Consider the following 19,294-nt stretch of genomic DNA (forward strand, 5'->3'; position numbering starts at 1 on the left):
CCTTGATCAGGTAAATGGAGTTATCCTTAGTCCAAATCAATGTGCTACGAACGACTGAACAATAGGTATACAACACGTCAGATAGCGTTTGACCCAATGACAGAACATGCAAACACGCGGGTACGTTAAGGCAGGTTATGAAAATTTTTACTGGGATAAAATCCTCGAAACAATGTGACGTCATAATTGAAATAAGTATATCACTAAGTATATATTAAATTCCGATTTTATTTCTTATTTAAGTTTTATTTATGCATAAAATAAACCATGCAGCTACTAAGATCCAACAAAATTCGAAATGCTATACTGCTGTTGTGTAATTTCTGTCTGATCGATATGAAAGTAAACTGATGACGTCATGACTATACATCGAGTGACGTTGACACATGCAAGGAATTTGTTTATGTATGTCATGCAAATATCGACAAAATGTAGAGTATTTGAAATATATGACATGGGATATATGGAATATATATGTGAAACGCTGAGAATTTATTGATATTAAGAAGGTATGTTGATATCATTCATTGACAACTTTGTTTAACGGAGAAAACATTCCATTTAGCATCTCGATCCGATTTTCCTCTGTCACAAACTGAAATAAAACTGCAAAAGTAACACATTAGCCCGCATACTTTAGAGACTTTTTATACACCGTTTGAAAGGTCATAAACTAATGTACACGGCAATTACTGATATAATCTTCTGTTAAGAAAACTTTTAAAGAAAACTACATAGCATCATGCAAAATGTAAAACATGAGCTAGATGGTTTCGTGTTTCAATGTTCAATAATTATTTCTTATTGAAAGTGGTAGGATTCTATCAGTAATTCTGATATACTATGGGTATTTTACCGTCATTATCGCCAGTTAGACCAATATTTGAATCTTGGGATAATGTGTTACTTTTATATTTTCTATTAAGGTACCTCCATGATCTATTTATAACAGTCATGCAATGACATAATACGGAAGCGCATGTTTGTCATGTTGTTATCATACAAAATGTTCTCATGTAAACAACCAAAATAGTTTTTAAGAGTTAGTAGCTCCCTCTCTCTATGTAAGACATATTTTAAAAATTATGCAGTTGACGTGCATAAATGAAGCATGACCTGCCTTAACATACCCGCGCAGTGAATATGATTTGATAGCTTTGTACAAACTGAACTAAAACAATAGAAGTGCACATGGTTTGACGTCTCTCAAATGAATCGAAAGCCTAAACGGATCCGTTGTATGATCAGTTTTGAAATCCAAAAAGGCTATCGACAAACAAGTTGATTGCGCAGGGATTTCAACAGTCTCGTTTAAAGTCAGTATTTTTCAAATTATAATGTCATTTATTTTCAATTACACCATGAAGGTTGTAAATGCGTGTTTCGTCTCAATCGGGACGCTGTTCTTTACATATCGATTTCAATGATGGATTACTCTATTTTCCTGATGAATATATATGGTTGGCGGCTGCTGTAACCAGTGAAAGGTCATCTTTACTTCTCCAGGGCACCTGATCCCATCTCTTGATTGTCCAAGTGTTTGTGTGTCTCACTCTTAATATATCGTTTTCTTGATATGATTGATGATATCAATAACTATATATTTTCGGGGAGGAGAAAGAAGAACAAGAACAGAAAAAAAGAACAAGAGTAGTATGTTCGTTTATTTTAGAAGATGGTCTTTGTCAAGGCGCTATAACTTTTGTTTGGAATTGAAAATAGTTGGTGCACTAGAGGAAATACATCTATCAGAAATAATGGTTATCGATATAAAAATACTAACTGATTGCTTATGTTCACGGCATATATATCTTTGTAATCTAAGGGACTGGCGGAGAATCAGCTGTATATGTAAACACAATATAACACTAGTGATTTAAGAGGTCTATCAATAGCAAACACTGTGATCAATCTTGGAAGTCTCCAAAATTGAGAATGGGACAAACACAAATTCCTGTAAATATAGAGTACCTAAGATGAGTACTATTTCATTGTTTACCAAACACATCTGCCGTGAGTTCTTGCTTGTGCAAATGCATTTCGAAATATTCCATCGTTGGAGGTAGAATGAGAAATAACGAGCTATGACTGGAATTAAAACCATATAAAAATCGTAAAGAGAAGTAATAATTTTAAGGTTCCAATCAGAAGAGGATATATCGGAACGGAAATTATGCAAGAACAATCACCACCCTTCATAATTGACATACATCATAGTGTGTCATCCAACAGCTTAGGTCTGTCGAGGCAGATATTCCAACTCCGACATTCTGCATTGAATTGCTTTGAAATTTAACGAAAATGAAATGCTAACAGTTGTACACCACTGTTACAATTTTAAGATATGTGTTTTTAGTAGCAAAGTCATATTCTGTTAACTTACCGTCACATTTAGATCCGCTCCAATGACCTTGACATCCATTAGGGCAAATTCCTGTCATGTTATTACAGAACGTCCCTGAATTACAGTGTCCGCACGGCTGGGAACAACCCGGCCCATGATACCCGCCTTCACACACTAAATTAGAGAAATAATAAAACTTTAATATCGAATAGTTTACATCTAAACCCAGTCTTACAGGAGTTTACTTCCTTCGTTTACAATTACGGACTTCTGTATTTCACTCATCGAGATAAAGGGCTAACAGGAGGTAGAATATGTCAACAGAGAATGCTTACTGTTCTTATACAACTTGTTCCGCCTCTGGGGTGTCCAGTGGTCTGGGTTTGTTTTTTGTTTTTTTTGTTTTTTTATTCTTAATGTCGTTTCCTTAACATGACTTATGAGACTGGTCACAAGAAGAAGAAGTGCAATAACAGGAATAGCAAGAACAATAAGAATTAGAAGATTATAAATGTATGTGTTGTTGCATAAGCTGGTCTACATCGTTGTACGACCAAGTTTGTTTGAAGTTAGGAAGCACTTGTGAAATTATATTTATAAGAAATACAAGTGATATACCTTAAATACAATGTCTGATGCTGATATATGTTCACGGCATTTATTTCTCTGAATCTTATGTATTCGTAAATTTATCATAATACGAGATGTCTGAAGAGGTATATCTAAAACACGATCAATCTTGCAAGTCCAACATTTCAGAGTAGGGCAAGCTCGAATCTCTGTAAATCTAGAGTTGGCACCAGGGACCTAAGATGAGTAGTATTTTCAAACAAGCCAGTCGTAGGTTCTCGTTTGTGCAAATACATTTCGAATATATTTCGAAATCTTGTTTCGTTGGGGAAGAATAAGAAATAACAATATCGCGTTTCACAGAATAAAGCTATCATGGGGTCAAAATTACATGGAAATCGGGAAGAAAAATTATGAAGTGAAGGTTTCGTGCGGTACATGATGTACCAGAACGTAAACTATGCAACAACATTCATCACACCCTATATCTGACAAACGTCATAGTTGTGATGTGGCTTCCTGCTACAGAAATGAAAAGCATTGGGAATTTAGCTCTTACATTAAGCATCCAAATGTTTTGTTGAAACTGGTTATAGGTTAATGTGATGTAATGTTAACTGAAAGTGATTAGTAGACTTTAAAATATCATGGGAAAAGAAAAATGTTGCCAAAAGTGAAATACTAGTAACAATACTTAATTTTTAATTATTCGAAAAAACGATCTGTCTTCCAGGAAATATAACGTACTCCATCATCTTACCGGTACATTTAGATCCGCTCCAGTGACCTTGACATCCGTTAGGACAAATTCCTGTCACGCTATTACAGAACGTCCCTGAATTACAGTGTCCGCACGGCTGGGAACAATTCCATCCATGATATCCACTTTTACAAACTAAAAATAAGAAACAATGACAATTTAAAGAATCGATATGAATACGGAATGGTTTCCATTTAGGCACATTCTTAGAGGAGTTTACTCCCTTCCAATATTATCTCAAATAAATTTGTGATACTGCTATCATATGACATTGGGTTAATGATTCGTTACAAGGAAAGATTTAGGCAAAATTCTGCATGATGTTAAGTTCATGAGCACGGAAATACTGAAATAAAAAAAAACATCGCGACTCATTAATACATTTTAGTTATTCATTCATCCATTTATCATTTGATGCTCTTTTTCATTTCACTCTTTTTTGGTCGGAAAGAAGAAATGTATCTTGTGAATTTCTTAAAAAGCTCTTGCCTTCAATTAGACATTTAGATGAAAGGCAAAGATAACGAACAGTGATCAATCTCCTTTATCGACAACGTATTATCTATTGATAAAAACAATTTTCATTCATATGTCGATTCGATACATTCCAGTGAACTCGAAATAAAACACACCACAAAGTCCTTCACTTCTGCTTCATACTTATATGTTTTATTGAAAGTAGATATTAACGGCAAACCAACAACTCAACTTTATCACAAACGAGATGAGTTCAGCTTATCCATCGTCATCTTCTCATATTTATGTAACACTATTCCATTATCACCTGCATATGGTGTTTACATCTCTCAACTGATTTGATGCGTAAGTGCTTGTTCTGCGTATGATAAGTTTTTAAATCGAGATATTATACTGATAAACAAGTATATGGTGCAGAGGTATCTACAATCTCGTTCAAATACGCATTTTGCAAATCTTAAGGTCGTTATAACGATCTAGTTTTCCACTGCAATCTATTTTTGGATCAGATGCTGTCGGATGTGTTTTATAGCGACTGTATTGTTAGGCCGTTCTTGGCACACTGATCTTAACTACGGATAACTCCGTTTACCTGATCAAGGTAAAAGGTTTATGGCAGGTGTGATTGGTATAGAGGGGGTGTTTAATCCTGATCCCATATATGCTATATCCAGGAGTTCGATACATATCTTCTATTACTACAGTAACTTGATCCGAAGAGTCGGATCACGTCGAGATGACAGGCGCGGATCATCAGATCACACGAGACGTGAAGTGTCGGGTTTGATCTGATGCTCCGCGCCTGTCAACGATATCAAGTTACTGTAGTAATTATAAATTTATTATATACTCCCTTCTGCATTTTAAATCCACATTTCTAAGATAATAGATGTAATCCAAACTATCAAAAACACAGACATACCATGACATTATGTTTTGTGTACGCACTTTCGTTTGTCACGCGGTCAATATTTCCCACAAATAATGTTACATTGATGCATTGTGACGTCATTGTGACGGCATCATTTTCAGAGGATACTGATACGGAATCAGAAAACCACAGTGTGGTGATCCGGAAAACCAGATCACACGCTGTGAAATCCACAGTATCAGAGAACAATACATTGATGGGTATATAATAAATATATTGATCTGTCCAACTCTCTTTTTGAATTGCTTATAAAAGTTATGAAATTGATCACTGCTCTTTATCGTAACCTTTCATCTACAAGTAATACAGGTCAAATGCTGAGATGCTTATGTTCACGGTATATTTTTCTTTGCTAGTTTAAGGAACTGACGGAGTATCATCTCTATATGTAAATGTAATATAACACTCGGTGGCGAAAGTGGTGAATCACGAACAGACTGTGGGATATATATCACAAGTCTCAAAACCAGGCTCCCTGAAGACATATAGTTTTGACCAAGAAGCTGAGTAATATTCCTTTCTCGCCGACCACATTTACCGTGATATCTCGTTTGGGCAAATATATTGTGACATTTTACATCGTTGTAGGTGGATGAAATATGACAACCTCGCACTTCACAATATGCGACCATGAACCAAATCCGAATTACAGGAACATGGGGAAGGAAAATGAATTTGAGATCGGGGTCAGAGCTGACGTTAATTATGCAACTTGTACCCCCTCTATTTTCGACATACGTCATATTTATGATGTGACTTCCTGTTGGATAATTCAAAATCATTGTGTATTTTTGATTTATATTTTGCTGAACTTGGTAATTGATTAAGGTGACGTAAATTTCAATTTCTACTGTCAACGGAACCTTATCAAATAAAAAATTAAAACAAAAAATGAAATAATGCGTGATTATCAACATATAAAGACAACTCATTTCAAGCTTTTTATCCAAAAATTTAGAAAAGTTAATACTGAGAGCAATACGTTAATGTTAATGAAAGACACAAATAACGAACAAAAATCAATTGATGACTTAAAATACCTTGCGTCTACTTGGAACACTAACACGTTATGCTATCTTACCGTCACATTTAGATCCGCCCCAGTGATCTTGACATCCGTAAGGACAGATTCCTGTCCCGCTATTGCAGAACGTCCCTGAATTACAGTGTCCACACAGCTGGGAACAATTCGGTCCATAAAGCCCAGCTTCACACACTAAATTGCAGATATAATGAAAATTTAAAATGATCCATATAAATATTGAGTAATTTATATATTGAGCACTTTTCTTTCATTCTTAGAGCGCTTTACTCCCTTAACATACTATTCAAAAAATATTATCATTTGTCATTGGGTTTAGTTATAAGAAACCCAACCTTTCGCAAATTCTATGGTCGTTATAACGATCCAGTTTGCCAAAACAACATATCACTGGGTCAAATGCTGTCTGTATTAGACCGTAATTTTAAGGTATCGACCGTAACCGGACATATAAGGACTTCATTCACACGACAACAATGTCATCTATCTGGCATACGTCGTATTTTTATGCTACTTTATACAATATAATTGAACGTCAACAAGAAATCTAGGATTTCCATTAAGCATTCAACAGGGTATGCTTACTCCTCCTAGGCACCTGATCCCACCTCTGGTGTGTCCAGGGGTCCTGTGTTTGCCCAACTATTTATTTTGTATTGTTTATAGGAGTTATGAGATTGATCACTGTTCGTTATATTCACTTTGTATTCAAATTATTTTTGCTGAAGAGGGTTTTTATTAATATATGTGATCTTATATTTCTACGGTTAGCGGAAACTGCTCAGCAGACATTCATAATATCAAGACAAGAAGAAGTACAATGCAATAATGTGTGTATTGTAAGATATAACGAAAAATCATTTCAAGAATTTTTGACAAGTTGACAAACGTGAAATACTAACAGCAGAATATTACTATTTATGATTCGAAACATTATGCGTCTGCTAGGAACTATATTATACTCTGTTAACTTACCGTCACATCTAGATCCGCTCCAGTGACCTTGACATCCGTTTGGGCAGTTTCCTGTCACGATGTTACAGTGCGCCCCTGAATTACAGTGTCCGCACGGCTTGGAACAATTCGTTCCATAAAATCCGCCTTCACACACTAAAATTACAGAGATAATGAAAATTTGAAAGAATCAACAACAGTGTCCAATAGTTTACATTTAGATGCATTCTTAGAGGCGCTTACTACCTTCATTAAAAACTAAGAATACATATCTAATAGGGCTATCATGTGACACTGGATTTATGATTCAGTATATTGAGCAATTCTGAATGATGTTAAGTTATCACTTAAAGGTCGGATCTTCTGTGGACTCTCTATTTTGAGGATGCTAAATAATTAACCCGTAATCAAACTGTGTATGTAAGGTATGTCTAACATTGGTAATAACCACGTCAGACAACATTCAACCTACTGACATAATGTATTTGTAAATAAGAAGACTATATAGCATGACGGGGATTTGAGAAATATTGACTTTAAAAGACAAATTGATATTTGTTATAATGTAACACTGTATTATTTTTAAACAACACTTCCACGGTGTATTTCAATAGTAATGTTATGCCACTTGATATGATTTCAATCATTTCCTATACATTAAAGCTGTGTAAGAAGTTATGACAATTACATTCCTTGAAGCTTTCAATAAATATGTCCGTTTATAATGACGCACTGAATGTTAAAAACGTAATACTTATTCCAAAAACAGTCAATCAAAAGTGATTCTAATTTTCCGTTTCCTCTATCAACCCGAATGTTCTTCGTACATCGGTCTGTCAGTCGCTCTGTACCAATTGTTTTTCGAGTTTGATTTAGGAAACTGGAATTTTTCATTTAGTAATTAGGTTACTAGAGTATATGTATGTCTAAAGATCTAGTTTACGTTTTGCAACATTCCATCGATTTTTATGAGATTAAGGTGTAAGTTAAGGCAAGTTACAGTCCTTTCCATACAAAGGAGAAACTCAGAACCAATATTTTTTTTTCTATAAAATGAAATGTGGTGATGCGAAAACGGATGAAACATGTCAAAGGACGGCATACGATGATGTCACACGGACTGCTAATATTTATTATCCACTGCACCAATCAGCATACGATATGCCCTCAAAATGTATCAATGATTATGAGCCATGATTTGATTCAAGAAGCTCTGAATTGGTTTATAAGTTACTAGTATGTGTTTACAGATCATATTTAAGCACGTGATACCACATTTGAGGAGAATGGGTTTTTATTTCCCTGGCTCTTAATTGACATCCAGTCATTCAGCACTAGATCTGTTTTAACGGGCAGAGTGTCCTTACATCAAACTACATGTAAAATGTCAGCGCTGTTATAAAATTGCGCATTTTAATTGTGTTTTCAAATTTTGTATGTCAGAATTTTTAAAATACTTCGCTTGATTAGCCTTGATAGGAGAGTCTGTCGCAGACAACGAACGTTGGAAATTAATTTGATGAAAGGTGAAAATAACGAACAATGATCAATCTCGTATATCCTATAAGCAATACAAAATAGAGAGTTGAGCAAGCATGGACCCCTGTCTATACCAGAGATGGGATCATATGCCTAGGAGGAGTAATCATCCCCTGTCTATCGGTCATACTTGATCAAGTAAATGGAGTTATCCGTGGTCAAAATCAGTGTGCTAGGAACGGTTTAACAATCGCAATGAAACAAATCAGACAGCATTTCGCCCAATGATAGGTTGATATAATATGCTACCTAGGTGAATCACTGTAGGTTCGACATGTGCTTGGGAAATGTGGTAGTGTTAGTTGAGTAAAAAAAACTATTTTAATGTGAAATTTAACTTGTGCATGATGTGAATCTTGCCTGGATAAATGTATGTTGGCTTTTAATTAAATACAGATTACGCTATTGATTGAAAATGCCCTCAAATGTGTGCACAAGTTAAATTTCACATTAAAATAATCTTTTTAATCAACTAACACTACCACATTTCCCAAACACATGTCGGACCTACAGTGATACAATGAGTTTATTTATATCAAAAAGTTCAAAATAACTGTGATAAGCAGCTGCTGTAATACGATTCATGTGAAACACCTCAAACAATTATACATAGCCGACACGTGATTAACGAAACGATGTGATGTCGTAATAAAGCATAGTATGTCATGGTATTAAGAGGGTGTCCATTATGATATCAGGCAGAGATCGGCACATGCTATCTCTCAGATTTTCATGAAACTTTGTGCAGAGGTTCCTACTGACCGCAATATGAAATGTGCCAAATAAAAAGTTTCTATCATGTTTAGTTTGGGTTTGACATGGAAAAACAACTTTGAGATAATTTTCGGTGCAAAAAGGTCACGAAATATTGGAAAAAGGTGCTATGTTTGAACAGCTCTAAATGTCGTATAACTAAGAAATAGAGAAAAGCAAAATTTTATATGTTAGATATACACTATATGCAATAACTAAGAGGGTTTTTGTGTATATTCATCCAATGAATGAATTTATTAATTGTTAAAATTACACATATTTCACACCAATATATTTTACAAGATAATGATCATAATTTAAGATCTCATAAAACCCAATAGAAATAACTTATGTATAACTAGAAACTTGAAGAGGTGTATTTCAAGTTACCAAAATAAATTCAGTGGGAAAAGCAAGGTTTGATGGTGAAAAATTGAACTGAAATTTCTAAATTTTCAATAAGTGCAAAAAGGTCAACTATTTAAATGAAGATTGTTTAACTACATAAATAGAAATAAATATGAAATAAATATAACCAATCAATGATCAAAAGATTAAAATTTAAAACAAATTACTAGAACCTATGAAAATTCAGAAATAAATTTCATGTCTTTGTATACATTTTATGTAATAAAGGCAACAACAAAAAAATGCCTATGCGAATCATTATATAAAATTTTACAAAGTTGAGTTTTTGAGATCATTTATGATACAGGATTTGAAATAATAGTCAATTAATTAACACATATATATGAAGTTAAAATTATCAGTAAATCAAATTTTAATCAACTGCCTAACATGAAGAATTTTAATTCATTCACTCACATTACAAACTTAACATTGGCAGATCCAGAGAGGAGGGGTGGGGGATGTTAGAACATACCCTCTCCCTTTCTCTGGGACATCTAGATAGTTATTTAGCATTAACCAGTAATTTCTTGACTCTCTTCTAAAGTATTTCCATTTGCATTCATGAAATAATATGCCAGATTCCATTTTTTGCCTACATCAGATTGGCAGGACTTGCTTTAATGCATGTTTACTCTGATGTTGAAATAGATATTGACCACTTCCAGATACACGAAATGTTTGTTGAATTTTACCCAGTGACGGAAAATGTTCAAAAAGTATCTTCAACTGATGCATTCTGGACCGCCCCCCTTTCAAACCACTGGATCTGCCTCTTTTTAACAAATGACAATAAACAAATCATGTCTTAATGCCTGGTACTTTGAAGCATGATTTGCAAAGAAAGATCTAGTGCATATTTCTTACATTAGCTCTAAAACTTCATAGTTATTTAGGATTTCAAAGATTTCGGTTGAGCATCACTGAAGAGACATTATTTGTCGAAATGCGCATCTGGTGCATCAAAATTGGTACCGTATCAGTTTTACATTACAAACAAACTTTTCCCCTAGAAATTATGAAATTGGCACTGAATTTATATTGATACATGTATATTAACAATTGATACATTTCACAGTATGGATTCTTATTTTTCCACCCCACCACTCTCTTCTAATTTATGTCTAATGCCATAGCAGTGTTTCTTTTGAATATTGGTTCAAACAGGGATATAATTTGTCACTTCAAAAATTGTGATATGCTGCAACCATAGAGTTAAAGTAGTGGTCATCATTTGATTATCTTTGTCAGCAGCAAAGTGTTTCTGTGAAATAATATATCTAGATTGAAGTAGAGCTATGAGTTCTGCAATTCCCCTTATAACTTCACAAGTCTTTTGTCTGTAGTAATTCTGTGTTCTCTCCAAAGCCTCTTCCTATTTTGGACTCAGCTGAGATCTAAATAACAAAAGTTGTGTGAATTAATGGAAATAAAAGGATGAACATGTTTAAATAGCACTGGAAGCAATGCGCTAAAAAATCCAAGATCATATGTTTGATATAGTAGTAAGGTGAAAGGTCATGGTATAAGATAAATTCAGGTCATTAAGCATTTCATGTGAAACAAACTAACCCAATACCTTATTCCTCAAGATATAACAGATCTGGTAATAATGAATGTTTTTCAAAAGTAGGTCAGCAAGGTCAAAGTCAGAAGTTCAAAAGTAAAGCTCTTTTCATTAGTGATCTATGATATGTGAAATATATATCAAAGCCCAATCCAAAGTGGTTGAGAAACTATATACCAGTTTAAAGTTTTTGAAAACCATGTTATTTTTAAGACTAAGGTCAGGTACTAAATTAAAAGTCTGGCAATAAAGAATACACACATTTGTATATCATTATGTAAAATATCAATATGATAAAATCTGGGTTAAACTTCAAAACAAAGGTCACAATATCAAACAGCATGGTATCAAATGAAATATCTTGCCATAAGATATCTAAATACTAAACATAAAAGGCTAGCCTACCTTATATAGTTCAGGAGAATTGCCAGACAGACATGAACCCCCCCCCCCCCGACTTTAGTCATGGGAGCATAGAAATTAATCAACACAACTTAGGAACATTTGTATTTTGAAAGGATTTTAATAGTGTGGCCTGCTAACCTTGAAAAGAATTTGTTTTAATTTCCTGTATATTCCCATATCATACTTTGATCTCCTCCATACCCTAATTCTTTAGCCCCTGAATTGAACAAAATAAAATTTACACTACCTGAAGAGCCTTGCATACATGAATATGACTAATCATTGACACTCCTCTTGAGAAGAGGATTGTTAAAGATGTTTCCTTATATTATCTCTTATAAAACTTTGACCCCCTATTATACATGTAGCCTCATCCTACACCCAGGTCATGAATTGAACTAACTACGATCTACACAACCTGGGAATGCTTGCATAATTTAATTACATTAAACGACCCCATCCTATTTTTGCGTTTTCTTGATTATCTCCCTTCAAAGGGGCATGACCTTTCATTCAAAGGAACATGAATTTTATTCACCCAATGGGGCTTTTGGATTGTGCCAACTGCAAAGTTTGATTTAAATTGGTCATTGGTTCTGGAGAAGATGAAAATGGGAAAAATTATTACCACAATGATGACAACAGAATCCAGACAAATTTTGATGAGAAAAATCTCTCTTGAGCCTTCGGCATTTCAAAACATCACCTCTGACTTATATATATATACGAGCTAGTATTTGAAATTATCTAAACAAGAATTTTCTGAAGAGAGTTTAAAGCTTGTCGAGTTGGTTAAAATCTTTGATAACAGTAATGAATTAAAAATGCATGTATGTGCATGAGGAAATCATCTGTTGTGTATGGCATGGTGGCATAACATAAAACTTCAATATGAAGGGTCAAGGTCGTAAGGTAAAAATGTTACTATCATATGATATAATGAACACATATTTCTGTAATATCAAAACTCCATCTCCAACCATTCTTATGTTATTGTCAAAGTTAAAGTTTTTATATTCTACATGTATGTCTGTCAAGTGTGTTAAACACAAGGATTGTGACATCATAAATTTGGATGCCTTTAGTCAGTATTTGTCTCAACAAATATACATGTCACATGTGGAAGTAAGCCCTTGTCTGTAATAGTTCTAAACTTACATAATTTAAGAATTATGGCACTATGATAATGTCAAATGTACCATGATCTGAATTTAAAATCTTTTGATTGAAATAAATAAATATACTCACTGATACAGTCTGATAATTGGCTTGCAGTAAGGGTGATGTGACTATCATTATTTTCCAAATCTGTAATGAAATGGGTGTTTTATTCATTATCAAGCTTTGGTTTATACATGTATGCCACACTAATACACTTTAGTATCTGTGTACATGCATGTATCAATCATCGTCATGTTAAACCATCTGAATTTTATAATCCATTCAGCTTAAATTTAGAGAACGAAACAAGTGAATTAATAATATTCGATAGTACTATTGTAAATTTGTTCATACAGTTACTACATCAACCTTTAACCCCACACCCCACCCCACCCCCACAGTATGGTTCTTATAGTTGCATAATTACATAAATGAATATATATATTTTTTATATTATCTTATTCGGTTTTTTGTCACATACATACATGTACATATACTACCCTCTCACACTGATTCATTCATTCTTTAATAGTTATTAAATCTGGAAACCTAAAAAACAAACACATGTGAAAAGTAGCTAGTAAAAAAATCAGTAAAAAATAATCTGATATAATCTTAATATATATATTATTTTTTATGCATGCATGCTGATATGTAACAGAGACACTTTTATGCCTCTGATGGGATTTGAACCTGGGTCCCTGGAACTCAAGTCCAGCACTCTACCAATCGAGCTAAAGGATTAACCCACTATCCAGAGCTAGTAGGAATGCCACATCACTCACACTACCACATTGCCCCCCTCCTTTTCAAGAGTCGTCCCTGACTCTTCTGGAGTGCCAACACCTGTGGGGCGAACATTGTGGTGTACAGATTTTAAAAATCCCTACTGTTATATTAAAAAACAAGAACCCAAATTGATTCAATGTTTTGTTTTTTTACTGTAGGGATTTATCACTTTAATCATTATTTTAAAAGGAATAATTTCATCAAATGAATTGTTTGCATTGACACATCATGAGAACTTGCATCAAAATTGTCTAGCAATCAAAGACAGAGTTTTTGAAGAAAACTAACAGAGAAAATTCGACATTGATACTTACCACTTTCAACGGGAACAACCACCGACAACTTCAAATAGGAAACAATATTTCCCTTGAAACATTGAAGTTTACTGCTCTGTCTGCTTTACACTTTCCTTTGTGTAGTAGATAACAACATTTGGTTGTGGTTGCCTCCGGTAAATCCCCAAAGAATCACAATGACCTCGGCATACTAGTAAGCATCTGCACCGTGCACGATAGTTTAAACAGTTAAATTTTTACGTCGAATTCGAAGTAGATCTACACCGATCTCTACAGCAGGAGGTCAATCTCGGTTGAATATTACACACAGTTCCAACTTTAAAATATCTTAAATATCCACTTATGTCTTTCAACAATTATTAAGGATTGACAAGTCTCTAAAACAAGGACCACTCCTAGAAAAACTTCACGTTTTTATCACTTGTCAGCCACATCTGTTTACTCACGAAACTTTGATAAGGTCCGGGCTGAATATTTATTTTTCACCATCAAATTAAAAAACAAATTCCACGTTTATACTTAATAAAACAAATCGAAATAAGTGAAATATGTTCTAAATAAATACTCTTTTCTTCGAAAATTACAATTTATGCAAGTTTTGGATCATTTTACATTTTTTACGCCAAAGGAGGTAACTCAAATTACTGGCTTTTTGGCTACTTCTGTCAGTAAATGCTCAACAATAGCATTGTTTCCCAGCAATTTTATTGTTTCATCTTAATTATTAAGGGATTTTCTACAAATATTGTCTATACTTTCTGGACAAATTTCATTGTATTTGGTATTATTTAACTTTACAAAATGATCGTTTTCTATGGATTATATAGGGTCCTTGGATTTATGAAATAGGTCAAGTTTTGGCATCTAACAATGTTTTGTTGTGAAATTCACTTTACATACGATAAAATTGGCGTATGACCTTAACTTTTATTGGGTATGGATAAAATTTTGGAAAATTGGATGTGCCAACCATATTATAGCTACTGGTCGGCCTCTTAAAAGAATCAGTATCCTTGCAGTCGTCTGTATACATGCTATACATATAATGACATCCCTAAACAATAGGTGGCAAGGAAGAGGTCTAAATCACGGAGAAGCGATTCCCAAACTGTGTTAGTTAGTCATTTTGAATTGAAAACTTTTATGATTGATCTTGTGTAAATTTCCTCAAGTTTAATTGAACTAAAATTATGATATACACACATTACCTGGTCCGTTTCCGGCTGTAGTCTGATTTCTGTTGCTTAGGTGTATTGTTTCTTTAAAAGACTGTAATATAGGATACATCGGAGGAATCTGTAAAGATAAAATACGTCAGTCATTTCAATGAAGTGTTGGTTGCACAATGTCTAGCCAAGGTACTCTAAAATGAGATCATTAAATTTCAACAAATGTACCGTTACGAATCGTGATTTTATGTTTGATAGTGCACACCATTAGTGATGTATTCAATTTTGGTGTTTCTCTCACCAGAGAGAGAGAGAGAGAGAGAGAGAGAGAGAGAGAGAGAGAGAGAGAGAGAGAATAAAACAAACAAGCCTGTATGTGTAGACATAATACGTCACCTTTGTTTGCATAACGCGGTGGTTTATGTTTTATTGTTCTCTCATATTCTTACACAACCAGTTTGTAGATGATGCATCACGAATTTTGACCTTTGTAAGGTGCTAAAGGTCATGGCAACACATGATTTATATCATTTGAACTCCTATCAAACACAGGTGCTTTGTGTCTAAGGTCATATCGGAAAGACCAATGATTTATACTTATAAAGTCGGACACTTGAAGTGATATAATATTCATCCTAGGTTTGCAGTTGTGCCGGGGTTGATAATCAATTTTGAGAATCAAATCAACATGAACTAGATTACTATCTTAACTGATCACTGAAATATAATAATTTATGCTTTGCAACATATTAGAACATATAAGAGAAGATATACTGATCGCGTCACACAACACCTGTACCTGAAGTTATACTGATCGCGTCACACAACACCTGTACCTGAAGTATACTGATCGCGTCACACAACACCTGTACCTGAAGTCAATGGATAATTGATACCTTAATACAATATTTGGATCTACCTAAGAATTTTGTAGGAAATATTCATTACAAACCAAATGTGCATCGTCACAATACTGTACGTACGTTCGGGAAGGCTTTCCTGTCCAGGGTAATGACAAACAGTGAGTTCTGGACCATGCTGTGCAGCCTGTTAGCAGCGACATCTAGCGGCGTCTCTTTTACAATGTCCTTGACGTCTCCTACAACCGGAGCGACATCTAGAACCTCAAACGTCACCTTGATATTCTTGGGGGTGTAGTCAATCTATGTCACAAATTATAAATCATATGCAAGCAATGAACAGTATAAAGCCTAATTTTGTCTCTTAAATGTATTTGTGTTCGTTATATGGGTGTTTTCGACCTAAAAATTGAGAGAGGATAACATATTGTTATGTGGGACAAAGGATTATGTGAGAGTGTTCACCATGATTATGTGGAAAGTTCTGACCTAGATTTCTGTGAGAGTATTTTGACTGTAGGAGTGTTAGGCATAGAACTTTGTGAAAATGTTCGACATATGATTATGCACGATTGTTTGATAAATAGTTCTATTGAAGTGTTCTACATAGAGTTATGACTTATGAGTTATAAATTGTGGGAGTGTTTAGTCTGTGGAATCGTTTGGCATAGAACTTTTTGGGAATGCTCGACATCAGTAAGTAAATAAAAAAAAATAAAGTGAAATATAAATTTGTCTAAATATGACGTTTTGCCGCAGAGTCATTTTCCCTCTCTCGATATAATTTATATTGTCCCTATGACTGCAATAGTTTTCATATCTTTTGAAATGCATATATTCCCTGCTTTTAGCACATACAAAAATATCTCTAATGCCTCGCAAAATTATAAGAAAATTGAATTCGTCTTATAATTCTTGGTAGTTTTTATTTTACGATAAGATGAAATTGGGAGATGCGATGCGGTTTTAGTCAAAATTAGCGACAAAACAATGAAATCGGTTGACCTGTTGACTCGCGTTAAAATGAAATAGTGAACTACATATGGATTGGCGTCAATTGGTAAATGAACTGATTTTTAATACACCAAAACAATACACATATTCATGAAATAATCAACCATATATTCTCTGCGTTTTGAAAATATTTAAACACTGTTGATATATAACATTTACACAAACTACATGGAAGGCGAAGATAACGAACAGTGATTAATCTCCTAATGTCTATAAGCAATACAAAATAAAGAGTTGGGCAACACGGATCCCTGGATACACCAGATGTATGTAACTTGCAAAAACACATATTGAGAATGTTACATTGGTAGAGTAAACTGGGGGAAAATAAGATACTTCAAAATGTGATATGTGTGTGGAATAGTAATATTTATCTGCCAAAAAGGAAACAAGAAAAACATAAATCTGCATATATTATGTATTTTTTCCGTGATCCGGATCGCGGCCTGGTGGGGTTTTCTTTGTGTAAAAACAAAACGTACTTCTGTTTGAACGAAAACAACACAGCAAACGTGTCAATTTGCATCTTGAAATCTGCCTGATATGGGATACGGAGATTTCATGTTGTAAAATGACTCATACGACAATTCATTCAGTATAAACATGTACGTTTATGAAAGGTGAATATAACGAACAGTGATCAATCTCATAACTCCTACAAGTAATACAAAATAGATAGTTGGGCAAACACGGACCCCTGGACACACCAGAGGTGGGATCAGCTGCCTAGGAGGAGTACGCATCCCCTGTTGACCGGTCAGACCCCCGTGAGCCCTATATCCTGACCAGGTAAACAGAGTTCTCTGCAGTCAAAATCAGTGTGCCAAGAACGGCTTAACAATCGGTATGAAACACGTCAGACAGCATTTGACCCAATGATAGGTTCTATTGACGAACTAGATCGTTATAACGACCATAGAATTTGCGACATGTTGACTTCAATCGAGACTGTTGATACACCTCTACCATCAAATTGTTTGTCAGTAGCTTGCCTCAATTTAGAAATTCACTATGCGCAGAACAAGCTCTTGCATATCGAATCAGTTGAGATATATAAACACCATACGCACGTGATAATGGAACATTGCTACATAAATATGGGAAGTTGACGATGGAGAAGCTGAAATCACCCCGTTTGTCATACAGTTGAGTGTCAGTTTGTTGTTAATGTCTACTAATGTTATGTAGCCTTATAGCTCCAATAAATAAATTTGCAGTTTAATCATGTTATGAATAATTCATGATTTGATGCCATAATGTGTCGTTGTATTTAACAAATTATCTATATTTCATAAGATCTAAACCAAGTGTATAACACTATATAGTTAGTGACACATTTAACACCCAACTGTTAATTAATTAAGAGCTAAACATATCTGACATTAATTATTCTCTCCTAGTCCGGGATTCATCAATCTAATTACCCCCCCCCCCTCCATTTCTCCTTACCTGACGTGTAAGTGAAAGGAGCAGGGTGGGATTTGGTGTTCAGGGAGACGGGTGATTTTTAATCAGACTGGACATTCATAACCTGAAATTCGTCAACATGTGCCCCCATGTATAAGGGGCATTATGTTGATACCTACAGAATGCATATTATTTTTACAACGCACTCTGCTACACTGGCAATGTATACTAAAATCTGTCATGCATTTCTAGCGCATACCCTAACGAAAATTCAAATATATAGGATACTTCTATTTTGATATAGATGTAACCAGTACTATTGTGGGAAACTGCCCCCTGCTACAATGCAAGTTATATTTTTGCTTTAAAACATAAACGAATAATTCTTCATTCTATTTTTCATCTTTAAAACGGGCATTACCATTCCGAAATATCGTTGGAGGTTCCCATGTATATTCCGCTACTGATAGTTAACTGGCAAATCCAGGCATGTATCGGAAGGTCACACGGACACCAAATATCGGAATTGTGACATTTTATTCGGAGCGACAACCTGACATTTAGTTGGTATGACTATCTGAGGTTGAATATAGGGTTAAATCCGTATACATATGGTTAACATTAAAATAAATCCAGATAATACATTCACAAATGAGAGCATGATATTATGGTACAGTGATGTGCATGTACTATTTTACTGTTTATCCTTGCGTCACTTGGTATAACATGCATGCAAAAAGAGACAAAACACAGAGAATAATTACTTTGATTCTACAGTTCCTGAAACGTTCTATTTAACAATTTCACGTTCGTTTACCGTGCGTTCATCGTGTGTTCATCGTGAGCTC

General features: G+C 34.5%; 1 protein-coding gene across 4 annotated transcripts in view; it reads right to left on the bottom strand.

Moving 5' to 3' along the window:
* Positions 1–19,294, bottom strand: part of LOC130049325 (multiple epidermal growth factor-like domains protein 11) — an 85,419-nt gene that overhangs the window by 30,986 nt on the left and 35,139 nt on the right. For all 4 annotated transcript variants that reach the window (XM_056146739.1, XM_056146737.1, XM_056146736.1 and 1 more), the window contains exons 13-18: positions 16,149–16,328; positions 15,205–15,292; positions 7,100–7,234; positions 6,164–6,298; positions 3,675–3,809; positions 2,384–2,518 (exon numbers count right to left, since the gene is read on the bottom strand). In XM_056146739.1, the coding sequence (XP_056002714.1) occupies positions 2,384–2,518; positions 3,675–3,809; positions 6,164–6,298; positions 7,100–7,234; positions 15,205–15,292; positions 16,149–16,328 (808 nt within the window). The remainder of the gene's footprint in view (positions 1–2,383; positions 2,519–3,674; positions 3,810–6,163; positions 6,299–7,099; positions 7,235–15,204; positions 15,293–16,148; positions 16,329–19,294) is intronic.

Source organism: Ostrea edulis, chromosome 8, assembly GCF_947568905.1.
Source record: "Ostrea edulis chromosome 8, xbOstEdul1.1, whole genome shotgun sequence".
NCBI lineage: Eukaryota > Metazoa > Mollusca > Bivalvia > Ostreida > Ostreidae > Ostrea > Ostrea edulis.